Raw genomic sequence first — 20,761 nt, 5'->3', positions numbered from 1 at the left:
TTATTCTTTTCCTGTGTTTCTCCATGTTGTGTGGTAAGTCAGTGTGAAGCCCTGACCAGTAGCTCTTTTTGGGGTTTCTAATGCTTGGTGGTTTGATCTGGTGACATTTTTAATGCCCTACAAATAGTACTGTATAGCCTTGACTTCGCTTAGGTGTACTGGCAGAAGTTTTCTTCCTTTTTAACTAGGACAGAGTAGCTCAAGAAGGATCAGAGAGGGAGGAAGGAATCTCCTTTAGCTCTTGAAATGCCAAAGAAGATAGCTTTCTTTGGACACTCTTCAGGGGGGAGAAAGAGTTTTCCCATCTTAGTAAACCTTAGTTAGATAGGACTCAGAAAACATAAGTCCAGTTCAACTCCTGATGAGCAATGGGGAGCTGTCATGGCTTCAGCCCTAACACGCTGTAGGAGCCTGCTGCTTACCTTCCCTATGGGCCTACCTTCCTTACTTAGGTATTCCAAAAAGGGTGCCTGGATGTACAGGTGGGAAGCCTCATAGCCATATGTAAGGAAATTCTAATCTTTAAATTAAAAAACAAACCCTGTGGTTTCCCTTGACTTTTTATGCCTTCTCACAACTGAATAACCCATGCAATGGCCACAAAAAGGAGAAGGTGGGTCTTTCAGAGCAGTCTCTAAAGCAGGCGTGTGGTTGTCATTTGTTGCTTATGCAACGAGCATCCTGGACGACGAAGGACTGCAGTGGGTTGCTAACTGGCAGCTCCCTCGTTTGTTGTTCTCTTTCTTTAGCTGCGTGAGGTTTGGGCCTTTTTTTTTAACTCCTCCTCCCATCTGGCATCTCCTAATTATTTTCTATTACTAATCACTTCTACAGGAAACAGACTGGACTGTTGAATTAAGAGCCCTATAAAAGGATAATTTTGTTATTTACAAGTTTCTTACCTCCCTTAGACTTTATAACGTGACACTGTATAGCTGGTGATAATCACCTTGGGCTACGATTGTGTCTAATCTCATAAACCAGGCAGGGTCAGGTCTGGTCACTAGTCGAACAGGAGAGGCCCAAGGAAAAGCCAGGGCTGCAGGAAGTGGGGTTTGTAGCACCTTTGGCTGTGAAGTAGTATCCAGCATATCTTGTGTTTTATACCCTCTGTACTTTGTGTAGCCTGTATAAATCTGTGCTGAGAGTCTGGTTACCAGGGATTTTCTCCTCCTTCCTCTAGCATTATTCAAAAAAGCTCCTTTTTCGCCTTACCATTTGCAGTGGGGCCACATGGTGGGTTTTGTTTAGATGAGAAGGGGAAAGACATTTTACATTGGTCACTGTTTACATGCTCACAAGTACAAATACGTGTCATTTGGCTTCTGTACAGAGAAGGAAAGGACACGAAGCTGTGGCGGTCTGGTGTGCTGCCCCCCATTCGGTTAGAGAATCCCCTGACAGGGAGGCACATGTGCTCCACTAATAATTGCCCATTCATAAGAGGTTACTGAACCCTTAAGACCCATGAAAAGTTAAATGCTTGTTTTAGAAGTGGTAGCAGAAACAGAAGTAGGGATGCCTAAATTAAATATTAAACTGAAAGAAAAAAAAGAACAACTGTTTATCGTGTGGTTGATGCCGCAGAAGCTGATCTGTTCTAGCCCTTGTTTCTTTCGTTTTAATCTTTCACAAGAAAATAAGATATTTTCAGATATAACTTCTCATGCTTAGTCCCTAGCTGAATGTTTTTCTTTTCTGCATTTGAACGAAGTAAGGAGAGCAGGTTTGTTACTAAGCTCAATAAACCACTTGCTCTTATTCCTTCAAACCTGTCACACTCGTCATCAGCGAAGACAGCAACTCTTGACAGTTTTGAAAAGTCTTCTTTTGATCATTAACTTTTAGAACATTAAACTTTTCCATATTTAACCTTTTTTTTCTGCATGGCATTAGCAGTTAGAAACAGTGTTGCTTCTGGCATTCGCTGTTCCTACAGTCCTAATATTCAAGCAAGGAAAGAATCATCATGGTGAAAAATCTTGATTCTCTGATGATGAACAGTGGTTGTTCTAATCCTTGTTATCTTAGTATTCATATTCCTCACATCCATACAACTTCTGAGATAACTACAGGATGATGTGTTTCTAATAGTGAATTTCATATTATAATGCACTTAGGCAATATTGTTTTTTAGTGGGGATTATTGCATTTGGTTAGAGATAAGGCAGTTTGAAATAGTTTGCCTAACGAACATTAGAGCTAGTATCAGAAAGTATAAAGTCCTCTATTAAACCTTAGTCATATGTGTATGTGATTTAGCAATTGTTTTTTAATGATTTCCAATTTGTTAAGTAGATTAGTAGCACTTAGAGGCAGGCAGCTTTTCCCCTTCCTGATAGCAGAGTGGAGGAATACTGTGGAAATATGAAATCCTGTATTCCCAATTTCCATTTTGCATTTAATGATGAAACATTTTAAAAGCTCTATGGTTTATATCATGTATCAAGTAGTTTATTGGCTGAAGATTTCTGATGCTTTTACATTGCTGGAAAAGTCTCGCGGCATTTGCCAAAGTTAATGTGATAGTGAATTACATTTGCATTCCGGCATTTCTGTGAATTGGCTGATGATTAGAGTAATGATGTGTTTAATACAAATGTACAAAAATTGCAAAAATCATCGTGTGTTGTTATCTTTTACAGAATTTGAAGTACTCAGTCTCTTAAGTGACAGCTTCTCATTCACTCTAGCCTCCAAATCCCTGCTAGCATTTGTCACAGCGCTGCAGCCTCGTGCCTGGAAGCTGCCAATCACCTTGGTCACACTGAAGTTTGCAAAGCAGATTCACTGCTCAGCAAATCGATAATACTGGGAGCTTACTGGATAACTTTTTTATGGGTTGATTCTCTTGGGCTATTTTTATTGTTGAAAATTCTAACAACCTCAGTGTTAGAAATCTTATGAGCAGTGTCACTTAAAGTGCTATTTGATGGTGGCAGTACAAATAAAATGTTGCCTTGTAGCATTAGTGCAGATCAACATTTTGTTCATTGTCAATAATGTTATTCATTGCCAATGAATTTAAGAATTAGAACTATACCCCAAACTTAGTCTTTCAGCTTTGATGTGCCCTATACTCAAAATAAGAGCTGTTGTCCACAGATCATACGCTTCTGACATCCCAAATGTCAGATCTTTGAGTTACTGATTGGAACCTAGGACTAGTGTATTTCAACTGAAAACAGACATCAACTAAACATTATGTTGCAAGAAACTGTTGGTGAAAAAAAAGCAAATAACAAAGCCCAAACCGCAACAGCCAAATGCCAAAACCAAACCAAGCAAAAGATGAAAAACAAATCCCAAAGTCCCTCCTGTGTAGCAGAAGCTGTATAACCTCTCTACATGCCAATGCCTGCTTCTGCTCCGAAGGTAAATAATCTGTGTAGACCAAGTTTATGATGGGGAGTTGCTTTGCCAGCCCAATTTTGAATTATTCACAATTACTCAGTTTTCAAATCAAGACATTATTTAAATCTGTTTGAAAGATGCTGGGCTTGACCATTTGAGATGATGGTTTCTTGAGTGCCATCTCAAGTAAGAACCTTTAACAATTATAGCTTCCTCCAGGGAAATGGGATGCGTCCTGCTCTTATATGAAAATTTTGATGACACAAGCATTTTAAAATGTTAATTAGGAAGTGTGGAGGGTATAAAAATAGGAAAGATGAACCATGTGTGGAAAAGGAGAAATGAGAAAATTGGAACACTGGTCAACAAAATTTAAAACGAGCCTTTTCTGAGAATGTGATCATGGATTGGATTTTATAGGTGGCAATAAACTGATAATTTGATAATAACTGGTAATTTGACTTTGGGAGCAGAGTATCATTCCACTGCCAATTCCACTCTGGTCTCATTCATTGCAGGTTTCAAATCAGTCCTGATAGCAGGAGCCCACATGAGAGACTCATTTGAAGGATGATCAGCCTACCTCATTTTCCAAGTCTGCCTAATTGCATTGTATAAAATGAAAGTAGGCCCTGATCCACAGCAGTGATGCAGCTATGCCCATGGACACACACGTACCTAGAAAACCAGTAACCAGGGTCTGCAAGGAGTGCTGGTGGGCACTGGGGGTTGCCCCATTCCATAACTTTTCTGCAGTGAGGTGGTCTATAAGCAGGTTTCACCATTATAAACTTTGCAAGAATGCTGCATGTCCATGTCTCATCTTTAGTATTCCTTCAGGTTAAAGATGTTTTTCACCTTGATTCATGGGGTTGAATCAAATGGTAATTAAGGAAGGATTAGGAGACTTTGCACTCTTAGTCTTATTTATGCTAAGTAAGTATGATTATGAACTAAAAGTATGTTTAAGAAAGAAACTGTGACAGCAGATGTATCATAGCAACATAGCTTACTCAGGAAGGAGTGGATGGATTCAGAATAGAGGATGTGCCAAAGGAGCAGGTGTAGTCTGAAATACAGAGTGTTTAGAAATTAATGAGCTGCAGTTTTCAATTATAACATACATTGAATTACTCTAAATTGAATTACTGTGTAGAACAAAAAAGGCTAATATTAGGCTGCCAGACAAGATTAATGTGAAATAAGTATTATACATCAGGTAAGAAAATATTAATGAGACATAAAAAGAAATTTCCATACTACTTGCCTGTGTTATACCAGTAGCCAAATCTTCTATTCCGTGAGGAATAAGTAGGGAAAAAACATGATAAATAGAATAATAGAAAGGCCTCGTGGATTACATGATTGTCATTATCCCTAAGTGTAAACATTTTCAGTTACAAAAAGATAGAGAGTTTTATTGTAAAAACTACTTTTATTAATATTATTCTTAAATGGATATCATAAAGGAAGTGTTGTAAATTCTTTATTTCATAAAGTCTGGCCACCGTCAACATTTCCTTGCTAGGAGACAGGCAAGGTTCCTCATCACGGGGTACAGTACTTCTTGATGTGCCTTCTCTCTTTTCCTTTTTTCTTCATTTTTTAATTTTTATTTTTCCTTTTATTTGAGGAAATCCTTATAACCATGTGGGTCAGATAAGAAAGAAACTATTACATGTCCCTAGTGGTTTCAGATTAGTCTAACAGCCTGTTTTCTCTCATGATGCTTAAATGTAGTGTATTACTAACAAAGAGCATTTGCCAAAAGAGAATTCACGCAGCTGCTAATTTGCATTGCATTTTGACTGTTATCACTCCTATAGAGCACATTGCCTTGTGGCATTTATAAATAACTTTTAAGGTCTTTGTGGAATACAGGCTGCCTTCATGTGTCACTAGTCAAGAGGCTTTTGCTGGAGTGACCCCTCTCTGCAATCAATATCAGTTGTGCCTTGGTGACAGTGACACGGCTCCCTGCAGGCCAGCAAGGAGACATGACACAGACAAAGGGAAGGGGAGAAAATGTGATGCTGTTAGCTGAAATAGAAAATGCTGACTAAATGGGAGCAAGATGGAGAAGATGCAGAGGAGCAGCCTTTGCGTGTTCCTGGCCAGTGTGATAGTTGCTCCCTCAGGCAGAGCAACTTGCACCATCAGCTCCTCTTCCCATAGGTCTCATAGCTGCAAGACAAACCTCTCTAGCCAAAATGTAATGTGAGAAGTCCTCCCACCTGGCACAGGTGGCTGCTTTAACTCACAGTTTAGCTTATCCCCTCCATAAGCCAGGCTCCTGGCAGGAGGAGAGAAAGATAGGATGGACCAAAACCAAAGCTATGAAGGACAGAGGGGTCGATGGAAAGGACTGAAACCAAAGCAGTAAAGGACAGGCTTTGTCTGGATTTACTGGAGACAAATTCAGGTGTTTTGTAATGCTTCTCTCCTTGCTCATGAACTGTCTTGCAGGAACAGTGATGCTGCCAGCCTCCTGTGGGGGAGAGGTGGCTATCTTCTGTGCCCTACTAGCTCTTGGTCCCCTTCTGTACTTACCATGTTGGGCTGGGGTTGATCTCCTTTTAAGGTAGCTTATTCACCTGAGAAAAGAACGGGGTTGTGTAATCAACTGCTGAAAGCAAGGAGGAAATTGCTGAGGCTGATACATAAGCCTCATGGTCATGAGGAGCTGCCTTCCTTGCCACAGAGTTAGGAGTGAAAAGAGCTTGTTTCTTGTCTTTCTGGGTATCCTTTATCATGGTGTTTGGTTGGCATATCCTGCCTCAGTGTCACACAGCTTGGTAGCAGCTCTGCTTTTGTCAAGCAGTCATATCTTGCCCCTTGCAAGCAGGCCGGTAGTCTTGGTCTTTAAGGGAAGGGCTGGAGCAGTTGGTTATTTTAATGGGGGCAGCCAAGGCTGTGGGGACGTCCTGCATTGGTGTCCGTAGGGAAGAGCCCTGTTGCTTCAGCTAGCACAGCACCAAACCAGGACAGGGCAGGAGCCCTGGGAGGGGGGCAGGACTTCACTGTCTCCCTGTGAGGAAGTGTATTATTATTAATACAGCATATATGAAGTCATAGCTATTGCTTATAAAACCCAGCTTAGCACCATTATGGATTATAATATACATGTCCCTGCCTGTGCACATTTTTATGTGCCATATAGACTCCTGTATGTGGGTGGTATTTGTACCCATGAAGTGTGAAGGGAATCCCTAGAATTACCCCCCTTCTTCAGTGGACACAGCAGGCCAGTTGCTGACCTTGCTAAAAGCTAAGTTGCTCAATGTTAGCAAAGTCCTCCAGAACCAGACCAAAATCAGAACCAAGTTACTGGAGGTACTGTGGAATTTCTGTTTTATTTTTGCCACGGATAGACCCATGGTTATGTACCAGAACAGCCCCCTCCCTAAGGGAAGAAGTGTGTTATGTTTGTCACTGAAAAGGGCCTTGCTTTTGTGCCACTATCCAGAACAGCAAACAATTGTTTTTATCTTGTTAGCTGCTGAAAGCGGGGAATAGCCACAGTGGATGCTTTTTGCCAGTGCAGTTTCAAATTGTCATTTCCAAAGATCCATATTGGTAACTGCCGGGAGCATGCCACTAGGAAAAAATAAGCCAGCTGACCTAGATCTGAATCAGCTGCAGTGACCAGTAGGTTATAGGACTAAAGCTACACAGAAACATCTTCTCTTGGCTTCTCCCAAGATCTCGCTCTCTGCCTTTTTATCAGTATGCACCCTTGTTAGAAAGACATGGGTACTTCAGGGTGTTTCTGGTAAGCACATCAGTGCGACCATAAAATCTTCCCAAATAATACTAATATACTCTAACTGTATTGCACAATACAGTACCAAATGAATTTACTTTTTATGCAGTAATTTCTAACAGCATTATTGAGCAATATTTTTTCCATAATTTAAACTTTGGTTTAGTTTGTTTATTGTTTTTAATTTAACAATCATATTTTAAACCAAACGCACACTTTGGCTGAATTTGTTTAGTTAAGGTTTTAATTAAAAGATTTTTTAAGAACTTCTTTTTCAATTCTAGATATAAAAATGTTCATTACCTGATGTGGAAATCACACACACTTTTATCAGAAATAAAAACCAGCCATTTTGTTAGGTGTTGCAGTAAGTATTTCACTGGGGTGGCATGGGGAGAGAGGAAGGTCAGATTTAATTAGAAGTCAGTCCATGTGGAAAATTTTGTTGCAAAACCCAGAATGTTCTCAGCAGTAATTTTTCATCATTCAGCCATGTCTTAAACCCCAACTGTGTGGGTAGCTGTGGACTCAAAGCAGGGTTGTGTGTTGCCTGAGTATCCAGTATACCTTGAGCATTGTGGGAGACTGATGCTGTCCAGGTGCCAGGTAAATGTGGCTGTGCTGGGATGACAGCATAAGTTGTCTTGCTCTGGTGGCCAAGACTGTGTGATGGTCCTTCCCATCCAGCTTCTGAGACGCCAGCATTGAGGTTGAACTTTTCTTTTAAAAGCATTCCTATCCTCTGCTCACGCCATGTGTCTGTGGGCAGAGGCTATGCCTAGCATTAGCACGTCTACAAGTGAAGAAAATTAAATGAAAAACAGCTTATCACCACTTTTCAATAAAAAGCAAAATTTTGGGTTCCTCTTCCCCCCTTGGAACAATTCTGTGAAAGATATGACTGGGAAAATTATATTTAGCATGGAACAAACTTCCACCAAGAACAGCGTTGAGGAAATTGGGCTCAGTTTCACAATCTGACTGATTAGCTTTTGAAAATGTTGTACTAAGCCCATAAAATATGCTCATAAAGTGTTCAGGCAAGGAAGGATTTTCTGAGCATATGCATTTGGCGACGTTAGCTATACAGTGAAACAGAACACCACAAATTATCCAGTGGCTAACTGCATAGCAAACCAAATACCTTGTTTCTTGAGATATATGTACAGTAAGGCATCGTCTTTAATATCTAAAAAAAATGCATGCAATATAACTGCTGGTTAATATTATTATTACAATACATTCCTTAGAGGGAAGGAATCTTATTACATATAAAGTCTGAAACAATAAAGGCATATTTAGTCATAATAACATGAAAATACCATATAAGAATGAAAAGCCTGCTGTGTACTGCGTATATGTTCCTGAGGCTGAAGAAAACATGATACTGTGTTTGAGAGAGAAGCCAGGTAGTCATGAAACTAAACGCTCCATTGTACTGGAAATGCATGTGAGCTTCAGGAGGTCTGATCAAGTCTAATCTGGGCATTTTAGGACTTGTGAGCTTAACCCAACTTGAATTTTTGTGGGTTTTTTTCTGGATTGGTTTTAGTTTATTACTCAACGAATGGGAATGCGTTGATTTGCCTTTTTAGAAAGATAATTTGTCTGATGTAGACTGAATTGTGTGACTGGATTAAACTTACATAATGTGTCTTTCAGAGGGTGACTAATTGAAATCTACTGCAAACTGTGGATGACTTTAAAATCAGTTCTGTGGAGTATTCATAAGACTTGCTGATTGTGGGATTAGTATCAGAGAATATGCATACATTATGCAGCTAACTCTGAGAGCAAATAGTGCTGAAGAAAACAGCTGTTTCTTCTGCACCCTGAAGGATGACCCCAGAGGCAAGTAAGGAAAGTGGAGTCGCAGTAGGACCTAGGCTGAACCACCCTTATGGTTGAGGTTTTGGAACAAATGAGAGTATTTGAAATAGCAGGTTACAGTCTTTTTTAATTTTCTTTCTTTATTTATTTTTTTTCCCCTTTAGTCCATATGTACAATGTAGAGCCACTAAACAGATGTCTTGGTTTAAACATTGTCATGTGGCTGGGTTTGGTTCTTTAGTGCTTAAGTCACTAAAACATACAGGACCGAGAGGCTGCTCTGGTTGCGTGATCTGCTGAGAGGTTGCTCGGCTGTTACTTCCAGTCATTCCATTTTCAGTTCACCTTGATCCCGTGAAATCACAATCTCAAATTAAATTTAAAAAAGACAGTCCTGCAGTTTCCTTCCCCCTGGAGTCTGCACAGCTTATTGCTCCCTGCACATGCAATGATTGCAAATGTCTGTCACAAACAGTTAATAAGTAATATCAAGATTTAGGAAAGTAGAAGGGATGAGTCTTTTCTCCCCAGATTTCTACCTCTTTTTCACTGAGTATGTAGCAGACAGTATGTAATAATTGTCCCTGTTAAGGTAGACTTCAGACAGAGCAAGTTACAAAGGTAACTGTTGGAAAATGAAAGGGCTATGGAGAGAAGACCTTGCTAGCAGGTGGTAGTAGTGCAGGAGCCATTAGTGAAGAGCAGGCATTGAATCTAGAGCCAGGCAAAGATGTAAGAAAAGGAGCAGGACCTGCATGCTTGCAGGCTGGGAGTAGAGAGATAATAGCATAGAGCACCTGGAGCTGGAGAGCGCATCTGGAGAGAACAGATTCCTGCAGGATTGAGGTGAACCTCCAGGACCATGACTTCATTTGTTTGCTCTCAGGGATGGTGACTCATCTGTGCAATGACTAGGGCTACCTAGGTACTGTGGCTTTCTCTCTCTTACCTTATTATCTCAAGTACTGGTTAAACTAAAGATGTGGACCTGCCCAATGACCCAAACTGTGGTCAGAAGATGTGTACAACATAGATTTCATTCTTCATTTTGGTTTTCAAAAAGTGAGTGGGCTGTGTTAAGAAGAGCACTAGCTTGCAGTGCCAAACTCCCAGAGTTAGGCAATGGCAGAAGAATGAGGATATGCTTTATAGAACTGTGTCAACTGCCTGACATCAGTTGTATGACTTTTCATTACAACACTACTTTATGTTGGGAAAATATATGTAGGAAATAGATAAAAATGTGTTTTTCATAATTTTTCAGTTGCTAGCTTGATGGCTTTAACTTTCAGTCTAGATTTCTGGTGTGCACCACTATAGTGCATATAGCACGTGTGAAGGGCTGTAAGCGTAGGTGAGCCCAGTATTCCTATATTTGTAAACAGCAGAAAACATTTTGCATAGAATGTAGGAAGCTGATTTATGTAAAACCAATAAGCAGTCTGAGTTAGATTACTGTAACACAAAGTAACATTAGATTTAAAATTCATAATCTTATAACTACTTTCCAGATTATAAAGCATTCCAAAATTACAGCTATGAGATAGGACCTTTCCCTGTTGGGTAGTTTTGCTTACCTTTTTATTGGCATTCTAAAGATTTAATTTTCCAGGATCCAGAGATCGGTTTCCACTAATATGACTCTAAAGTGCCATTGAAAATAAATCATTTTGTCAGAATTAGGAAGAAGGAAGCTGACAATTAAGGAATAAGTATGTCAAAAAACAAATACATTCTTTACCAACAGTTGAAATGAAAATTCAGAATGCTTTATCTTGCTTCTTAAGTGGAATTACACAAAACAATAATGGTTGATTCTGATAGTAAATGTACTCTTGAAAGTCTCTGGGTTACTTATTTCTAATAAATTAGATTGTCAAAGAGTTTATTTACTAATATGAAGTTTTGGTGATTAATTTTTCCCTTTTAAAAGATAAGAGGAATTTGGGTTTCCAAGGAAGCATGTAACACTTCCAGAACTCCACAATTTGCTTCCTGAGCCTGTTGTCACTTCAAAGCTATTTCAAGAGGATGACTCCTCTGTGATAGGTTTAGGTCCACCTTGTTCCATGAGGACTTTTACCTGATGTAGTTCTTGGGAGTGAAAGTATGAAGTGGCTTTAGCTAGAAAGGAGATAATGAGCTCAAAAGCCTGTCTGTTTCCCCCTCCCCTGAGTCCCTGCTATTCTTACACCTCACATAAATAAGGTGGTCAGGTTTTCTCATCTCTTGCTCCTCACCTCATTTTTGATCTCCTCTTGCCATGGAGTGTTACACTTAAAAGGATATGCAAAAAAAAATGCCAGAGGAGCATTTATTCACCTACTATAGAAATGAGTGTTTAAAAGCAAGACAGACAGGTTAAGGTAGCCACTGGAAAAGTGTTTCTCAATAGGATGGATCAACCAGCCTCCTGTTGGTACTGAAACTGGGAACTGAGCCAGGTGCTCCTAAGGCCCCTGTATGAGCCACTAATGCCCAACAGCTTCATCCTGTATTAATCTACATCCAGTGTTTCAATTATTAGCTATTAACTTGCATTGCAGATTAGTGGTGGTGAAGCACATATGTTGATCCTAAATCTCGGCAACCTGACCCTGTGCTGAAACCTAGCAGATTTTTAAAGCGTGTAGAGAAGGTACTGGTGGCCATGCAAGGGAACAGAGGAGGGGCTCACTATGAGCATTACTGTCAGCTGCATTGGCAGGATTGAGCTAAACAGTAATGCTGTGATCCAGCTGCAAAACACATACCAATTCCACCCAGAATCCTGTGACAAACTGTGCTTGTCTTTGGTTGTTACTGACTCATGAGAGATAAAAATACCTTTGCTGCAGAAGGGAGAGCGGTTGTGGTGCTGCAGTGTGTAGCAGCAGAAGGCAGGCTTCACTTGGGTAGGGCAGGCTGTGCACAAGGAAGGACCTTCTCACCCCCTAAACCTCAAGATGGCAGACAGCCCCACGGTGTAAATTACAGCCACAGTAAGATCAAAGGTCCATTTTTGCTCTCTCTGACAAAGACCGTTCACAAATGCTTGGAAAGCACTCGGAGAAAACGGGTGGGAGGCAAGTGGCCATCGTTGTGTCCCCTCACAGCTGTCAGAATGGGGGTGAAGAGCCCCCGAGCTGGACTGCACCGTTGAGCAGCTCTGGGTGGGCATGGCACGGGCTGCCCTGGTCCTCTGGGCCTTTGTTGTACTTCGGCTCTGTGAGGAGTTCAAGGCTTTAATGGCTGTGTGAAACATTGTTTCCTTTGGTTTGCATGAGGGCTGGTGAGGACCAGGTTGTCCTGTGTACATTTCATCGTCAGTTACATCCAGTGTGAGAATATGTGTCATTCACCTCCGGCTGATGTTTGTTAATTCATGCGGAGCCGCACCACAGCAATCGGGAGGCAAGGCATTTTGGTGGAAGGGGTGGTGCAATGAACTTTGCATGGTGGCACTTGTGTCCACATCCTTACTAGAAGAGCCTGTTACATGATGTGAGTTTGACAAGCCTCTCTTTATACAGAAATCACTGAAAAATACCATTTTAAGGTATGAGTGGTGAACATCCACACTCAACTGCTGCCAGCCCTACCTCCAAGTGCCCAACCTCTATCAGACCGGCGGAGGTCGGGGACAGCAGCCTCCTGCCGCGTCCCCCGCGGCTGCTGTCACCACATATCCGGGAATGCCCTGACCGCCGCGTTCCGCAGGGGCGCAGCGATGCCATTTGCGCCGGTACTCGGCTCTCGCTGCTGCCGGGGCGGGCCGGGGAGCGGGGAAGGGCGGAGCCGCGCTCCCGCCTCTCCGGGGCTCCATTGGCTGCGCGGCCGCCGGGGGGGCGGTGCCGCGCCGCGTCGGTCCGCGAGAAGCCGCGCTCCCACCCTCCCGGTAACGGGCAGCGGGGCGGGAGGAGGGCACGGAGGCCTCCCCTGATGGAGGGAGAGGCCGAGCTCTGCGCACCCCCTCTGCCGCTGTCTGTCGCTGCCGCACGCACTGCCCCCCCCCCGGCAGTCCTGCGCCCCGGTCGGCGGGGATCCCGCTTCGCCTCGCGTCGCCCCATTAGCCGCGCCGTGAAGCAGTGCCCGGGCACGGCCGCGCCACCCGTCCCCGCAGGTTGGGTGCCCGTCATGGTGTTGCCCGGTGTTTGAGCGCCAGACCGACAGACACACACAGCGGTCCAGGAGGCTGTGCCTCCTTCAACCACCCCACCATGCCATCCAGGGAGTCCTGGCCCGGGCACAAAGCGAGCCGGTCCGCGGTGCACAGAGCCAAGCAGGAGAGCCGCCAGCAAGACTTCCTGCTCGCAGCCCTGGGGATGAAACTGGGTGCTCAGAAGTCGCCCGTGACAATCTGGCAACCTCTTAAACTCTTTGCTTATTCACAGTTGACGTCGCTTGTCAGAAGAGCAACTCTGAAAGAAAATGAACATATTCCAAAATACGAGAAGATTCATAACTTTAAGGTAAGAAATTACTCTACTTGTTTCTTTATACAGCACAGGGGCCGTAGATTTTGTTTTATAATGGGCATGGTATTGAAAGGAAATAGTATGTATGCAGACGATGACTTTCTGGGAACTTATATGCTTCAATTAAGTCTCATTGCTGGTTAAATCAATTAGACGTATTTCAGACGTAGCAGAAGAATGAGGATTTTGTTGTCGACTGCTTGTGTGCATGCATTTCTTTAAATAGTATGTGTCATATCTAGCTTATCTGTTTTATTTAGAATTGTTTTATGTCAAGAGATGTTAAAGGTGAGAAAAAGTGGCAAAGTTTTCTTCTCATTCAAATGAACATAGTTCAGTTTTACTTATGACGATACGATGCTGCATAATTTGTTAGATCTGCAGTTAGAGGATTAAACCCATCTCATCTCAGTTTTTTGCTGATAAATAGCTTTGGAGGTAAGACGCATGTTCTCTTGCATCTGGATTGAGCAGATGGTCGGCATTTCCCTTAATTTCTGGCTTTTCTCTGGTGTTAATGAATTGAGTGTGTTGAAGGCAGCCAGGCTTGTACCACGGGGCTCTTGGAGCTGCTGGCATTAGCAGCTACCTTGTGTTTTAATACCATTTACTTAGTCTTCCATGTAGCTTCTAATTATTGTTTTAATTATTTTAAATAAATGATGCTCTTTGGTAAGAGAGGCACATGTCAACACAACATATGCATGTTTTGTGTCTCTATCTGTAATAAGTGTTCGGCAAGGATGTAGTAGTTTAACCTTTTAGCGGTCAAATTCATTGCATAATAGGCAGCGTTTATTTGTAAGTGAATTGGTATTATCCTGAATTCCTACAGATGATGGTACAAACATCATATGTAGAACCTGAAGCCTAGATTCTATCTTTGATGTGTGGAGGTTTTTTCCTCCGTGTAGCTTTTGCTTTTATTTATTTTAGGAGAAGGGGAAATCATTAATATAATACAGGCATCTGATGATATAAGCATAGAATCATAGGATTACAGAACAGTTTGGGTTGGAAGGGACCTTCAAAGGTCATTTAGTCCAACCCCCTGCAATGAGCAGGGACATCTTCAGCTACATCAGGTTGCCCAGAACCACATCCAGCCTGGCCTTGAATGCCTCCAGGGATGCTGCATCTACCACCTCTGGGCAACTTTTAATTGTTAACTGTTAATCTGCAACCTCTCTGGGCATCTGTTAATTGTCTCTTATTTTCAGTTTTGGTTTCCATCATGTGTGAATGTACAAATGTGTGCACACGTGTATGCGTACCTATCATCCATAAGATTTTATTTAAACCACCTTCTTGCTTTTGAGTTCAAATAATCATTAAAATTGGAGACTTTATATGATCAGGATGTTCTGGTTGACTTGTTCTTCATAAAAGTACAAATTTGAAAACCATGTACAAAATGTTATACTAAAAAGTGTTTAATATGAATGTTTGGCATAAAATAACCCTGTTGGCTGTCAGTTAAATGCAGAGCATTTTTTCACAGGCTCCTGAGGTGTCCTGGAGATCTGAAATGTCTTGCAAATTTCGTTTGTTCCTTTGAGTTTGAAGATAATTCTTGCAGATGCCAGCAAATAACGATTTTCCATGTATAGCGCCTGTTTAGGATAATGTGCATTTAATTCTGCGCACATCTGTATTCTATAGTTGCTTTCCTTTAACAGCCTGAAACACATCTGTTTAGAAAATAATCCGATAACCTGATTTTCATTTGTTTGGGCTTGTTTATTTGTTTTTTCTTCCAGAAACTGAATCTGGAAAGTTTGGAAGCTGTGAGTTTTCCAGTCTTTTTTCAAAAACAAACTGTGTGTCTGATCCAAGCTCATAGCTACAGCACAAACTTTCCACACATGTTATTTTCCTTATAATAATTGTACTGTAGTTCCTTTATACGTGCAGTTGCCACGAAAAGATACCTTGAGAAGTAACTCTTTGTGAAATGGAGTCACCTAACACAGGTAATTTTTACTGTAAAAAGAAGTAGAAGGGAATGAACCCCTTACCCCTTAAAGGATATGCAGCAGCCGGCCTGCCCGCTGAAGGAATGCTGCTGGTGTTCATGAGTTCTAAATGTGGCCACTGGCCCATTTGTAAAAAAATAACCAGAAAACCTTCATAATTGTTTTGTTGTGGATCTGAAACGAATGGCCATTGTTAGCTCATGTGCTTCTCTCCTTTATCATTCCTTGCATCTGTCAAATTTTTCTTCTTACAAGTATAGACGTCATAACTTAAAATGTCTGCAGAAGTCTGCTAGGTTGCCTGTCAAGCAGTGTATGTGGCACGCATGTGGGAAGGGAGGAAATGTCAGGCCCAGAGTCTTGAACCTAGACTTTTGAAACAAAACAAGAAAATGCAGCCCCGAAATGAAATAAATTTGTACAGTTCAGCTAACCAACAGTGACTGCTGTCCCCAGAGGCTCCACCAGCAAAAAGGAGGGTGCATGCCACTTTGTACCTCTTCGGCTAAATCTTCTCTTCGTTATACAGGCACAAGGCAACAGACAGGGACTCTAACCATTTCCCAGCTGCTGCTTTGATCAATCACGTCTCTAGCTGAAGAATTCTTTACACTGGAAATGCTGTATCTTCCCAGCAGTGGGAGGAGAAATGGAGAGTCGTTAACAACAACTAGCACTGTTGTCTTGGAGAAGGGAAGACAACAGCAGCAGCAGCTGCTCTGGAGGTGGGCTGGGGGTAACAAATACCCAATAGGCTTGGCCACAGGTTAGGACACCTCAGTTCTCCCCCTACACCTCCTGTCCCTGTGGAGTGGGGGGGAGGACGACACAGATGGAGTTTGAGCCCTTAGGCTCTATTGCCTCCAGTAACAGAGGAAGGTAGAGATCCGGTAGAGGAGCAGAGTGGCAGGGAAGCAGTGCAGTGAAGGTCCTCAAAGGAGTGCAGATGCCTATGGAAGGGGTGAACATGAAAGCTGCTTTTACTCTTAATTTGTTAAGAGGTCTGAATAAATCTGTTAATCTGTGTTTTGCTTCGAGGGTTGTTTAAAAGAAGAATATAAAGGCGGTTCTAGGAGTGTTGAAATGGATAGGGGTTTGAAAGGTTTTAATCTTATTTAAATCTGCTGGAATGAGTTATCTCCTGCCAGGGTGACAGAGAGCTCTGCGGGCAGCATTGGCCAGTAATGATCTCCAGCAATGTGGTATTCTCCTGACTGGGGAGGTCTGGACTCTCATGAGCACATCTCAAATGCAAATACAGAGTGGCTGAATTCTCTTAAATTAATCTCCATAAGTAATGAAAGGGATGATGATTTATAAATGTCAGATCTGACTGAGTTTTTAATCTCTGTTCCTCAGGAGGAGAGCTAATTATTAAAAAAGTTTTTAAAGCATATTTGGGCTTTTTTTTCATTTATAAAAAGTTTTAAATTAGTATTTCTGCATTCTCCTCTCTAAATCTAATATAAAAGATTAATTTTCTATTAATTCAAATGTATCAGCTATACGACATCTACATTGTTTGACACAGCATTTTACTTAGCTCTAATTGAATAATGGGATTGAAAGGTGAGCTAGGACTGTGAGTGTGACTTGATTGGGTCTGTCTGTTTGCATATTTGATTTCTTTTGCTTGCCCTCCATATACTCTGCTTTTCCGAAACCCAGAACCCTGAATGAGATATCTTGTAAAAGGAATCATCAGACCACATAAGGACAGTCACTTCATCCTAAAAATGTCATCCCGACTTTCTCTCTCAGAAAGGTTTTTCCTCTCTTTTATTTTCTTACCCTTTATGGGGGATAAATTTCCCCACACACTCTAGTATATATGTATCTCTATGGGCATGTGTGTGTGACGAATATTAAGTTTGTTCGTCCAGCCAGTGTGGATAAGCAGGAGCATCTTATGTTTGGAAGCTCTGAGAGATCTGTGGGGTGCTCATGAAGTGCTGCAAGGAGCATAGCTGAAGCCAGTGGTGTTATTTTCTTAGAAAAAGAAGCTTTATCATAGGGTAAAGTTCTGTGACATTTCATAGAAGCGGACAGAGTAGATTTACACCTAATCGTTCCCATAAATTTACTCTACAGCTGGACCCTACCAATAAGAATGCTTATTTCTGTCTCTTGTAGATCTCATATTTGCTTATCTTGTCCCCAAAATGCAGCAACTGTGATAGCTTGTAAATTAAAATAGAATTTCTTACCTAGCTGGTATCTGACCCAGTCAATAATTTTAAGGAGAGGAAAGCAGCTGGGTACCTCCTGGACAGACAGGAGAAGGAGGAACTTCAGACAACAGCAGAAACATCAAATTTGAGGGGCGAAGGAGCCTGTGGCAAGGTGCCATATGGATCGAAGCAGTCCGTATTGGTTATTGAGAGGAGCTGTAGGTTGGGATGTGTGAGGTAGACTTTATGCCAAAGGACTTACAAGGCAGGGGAATCAGAGTTCCATTTAAGGTTATCTCATCTCTGTTCAGCAAGGCAGTATTTATTAGGGTACTGACCGTGCAGGATTCCCCTTGCTCAGTCCTCTGGACTTTGTGTCTCTCCATCTTGCTGCTACATCCCATAGTTTATTGCTGTTTAAAAAAGAAACGAGCCGCCTAATGTACCTTCTGCCCTGAGTCCATCCCTCACTGACACAGGACATCTGCACCTCCTCCCCACCTGGTGCTGTGTTTTGGACTTGGGCACTGACCTCACCCCTTTGCCTGCCGCTATATTGAGGTTAACTGCAAGAAACTGGGTGATGAAAGTTGTTAGTCTGTGCAGTAACCTCCCCTTCACTCGGCAAATTTAGAATAAACCTGGACAAAACACCTTAAAGGTCTTCACTCCCCTCCAGCTCTTGTGACTCACAGGCCCTGGGGAATTTTTAGCTCCCTTGGCTGGTTATTGGTATTCCTTCAGACACCTCTGGCTCCTGATGACTTGAGCTGGCAGAACACTCTGCAGGTATTTCATAACTGCTGATAGTCCAAGGCGTAAAACCACTCTTCTGACTAGATTAGTGCTGTGGTGCTTCACTGAAGCAAGAAGGTGTCCAGCCTGTCAGAGCTGGATTGAAATCTGTGTTTCCATGCATCATTTTCCCCTAGAATATTGTCTCATTTCTCTCTTGCTCTTCACAGAATAGATATGTCTCCAGAAGGCTATTTTTTGCTATCTTCCTGTGCAGTATTTGGTACTGTCACGCTGTTTCTTAGTCACTATCTTACTAATGCCTGAGACGGCAGTCAGTTAACTGTGATGAATAGCAGTTGCAAGCTGCTTGGTGAATTGGTGGACATTCAGATCATAATTCCCTTTCAAGCCAACACTTCATCCAGAGAGGAGGGATGTTTTTCCATGTTTTTTAGGCCAAGACAGCAGAGATGCAGATGACTTTTGTTTGCTGAGATTCTTCACCTCCCTCCTCGACTGAAGCAACATTCTGGCTTTCTCTTTGAGGGTGACCCATTTGGAGGGCCAAATAGGGAGCTCCAGAGCGGAGACAAAATGCTCTTCCAGAGGCAAATGGGAGTAAAATATAACCTTAAATGTGCACAAAGAGGGAAGGCTCCCATTAGGACCAGTCTCTTCTGGAAAAGTGTTGTCAGTGTAGACCGACTCAAGCATCACATTAATGAAGAGACTAACCTGGCCCTGATTTTACTAGTGTAATTGCATGTGTGCTAGGTGCTTTGCTAGCGTAAAAAATCATAGCAAATTGCTTCCATGACAAGCCTTATTATTCTAACAAAAGCAGCTAAGCAAAGCTGCACCTGAACACTGCAAAATGGGAACATTAAAAGTGCAGAAGAAATGCTGCAAAAAGTCCAGAAACCATAGCAAGCTCCTACATTAAGCAGACCCGGTTTTCTGTGACTTATAACATGAACTCATTTCTATTTCTGATCTTCTGCAAACTGGGGCAGATGCTGATTTGGGGTAGATTGGTCTAGCTCTGCTGAAAAGAGGATGGTGGCTTTTTTTGTAAGGTATGGACCTGGCACTGAACATATTTTCAAACATCTTTACGTGAGAAGTGAGTCACTGTACTCAAATGAATAATCAGAAAGAGAGCTGGGTGCCCCTAGCATAGTCCCTGGGGAGAGCGCGCATTGTTGCAGATAAGAAACCCTTGGGAAATTTGATGTTTCTTTTGGATTCCTAGTACTTGAGGGGAAAAAGGGGTTCAAAGGTAGGGAAAATATCTAGAGAGCAAAAGTGGAGCAGAACTTCTGAGAACTTCACCAGCTCTTGTGTTGTGGCTTCTGAAACTCATAGCATATTATAAGACAGTTCAAGCCAGAGAAGCTTTTAGGCATTGATGGATATTAGTCCTCTAAGGAATTTATTGAATGTTACTTTTACTTTTTTGTAAAGCCAGGGCTTTTCCAAAGCACCTTTCAAATAGCACAATATTATTTAACCCTTTCTGGTTTCTTAGTGCTAGTCCCTGAATTCAAGCTTTGTCTCTGTTACAAAAAAAATAAAGGCATTTTTTCTAAATCCTTAATTTATTTAAGCTGTAATTCCTTCTCACCACACCAGCAGTTCTGTTAGTCCCTAGATGTGGACCTTGCGAGTCTTCCGTGTGCACAGCCCTAAGAACAGGCCAGCTCATTTCTGTGGTGAAGCTAGGAAGTACTCTGCTGGGGAGGACTGAGACTTTGCCTGAAGAAGCATGTAGCACATGTTGTGCTCTCTCATCAACAGCTCTTCCTCCAAATTAGCCTTGGCATCACTGCAAAAGCATTTCTTTAGGAACCTCTTAAAGGTTTATATCTCATTTACATCATTACATGTTGCATATATGTCTATATAGAGAGATTTTTAATTCTAAGGGTTTTGTTCAATTTTCACCTCTAGTTTCAGAATTTTTTGTATGGACATAGGTATCAAGTAACTTGGGCCTGGTATAAAATGGACAGTGTTCCAGATATTAATTTAAAGAAAATCTGCTATTCCATCCTGAAAGATGGCTATTTTATTCAATTTACAAGAAAAAAACCCCAACAACATGCTATTCTCCAGGTTTTTGCTTTGGCTCTCATAGAGCATGACCTAACCACAATTTCCAGTTGTTCCCATCTCTGCTGACATGATCAGTGCAAACCAGAAAGTAAACAAGACATGACAGTGCTTCGGGCTCCAAGTGGGTGAGGACCTGGAGAGAGGTTTGCCTGGTCATCATTCATGCCAGCATACCCACTGGTGATAACAATGCTATTTACACTCTCTGCTCTGAACAAGGAGTGTTCAGCCAGCATCTCTCCTCTCAGGAGCTGCTGGAATAAGTCTTTGGGGTGGTCCCAGGTTGGCTCCCCAGGACTAACATCCCAGCTGGTCTAGGCAAAGTCAGCTCTAGGTTTGGAGAAGGTATGTTCTAAT

At 41.9% G+C, this 20,761-nt stretch overlaps 1 protein-coding gene across 1 annotated transcript in view; it reads left to right on the top strand.

Annotated features, from left to right (window-relative positions):
• CHN1 (chimerin 1) overlaps nt 1-20,761 on the top strand; it is a gene marked incomplete at its 3' end in the record, with an annotated part of 106,026 nt that overhangs the window by 58,966 nt on the left and 26,299 nt on the right. Inside the window, exon 7 of the mRNA XM_080620443.1 lies at nt 13,321-13,398. Within this exon, the coding sequence (XP_080476569.1) occupies nt 13,321-13,398 (78 nt within the window). The remainder of the gene's footprint in view (nt 1-13,320; nt 13,399-20,761) is intronic.

This window comes from Psittacula echo, assembly GCF_963264785.1.
Source record: "Psittacula echo genome assembly, chromosome: 6".
Lineage (NCBI taxonomy): Eukaryota > Metazoa > Chordata > Aves > Psittaciformes > Psittacidae > Psittacula > Psittacula echo.
The sequence above is the reverse complement of the archived record's forward strand: the minus strand, read 5'-3'. Positions and strand labels throughout refer to the sequence as shown.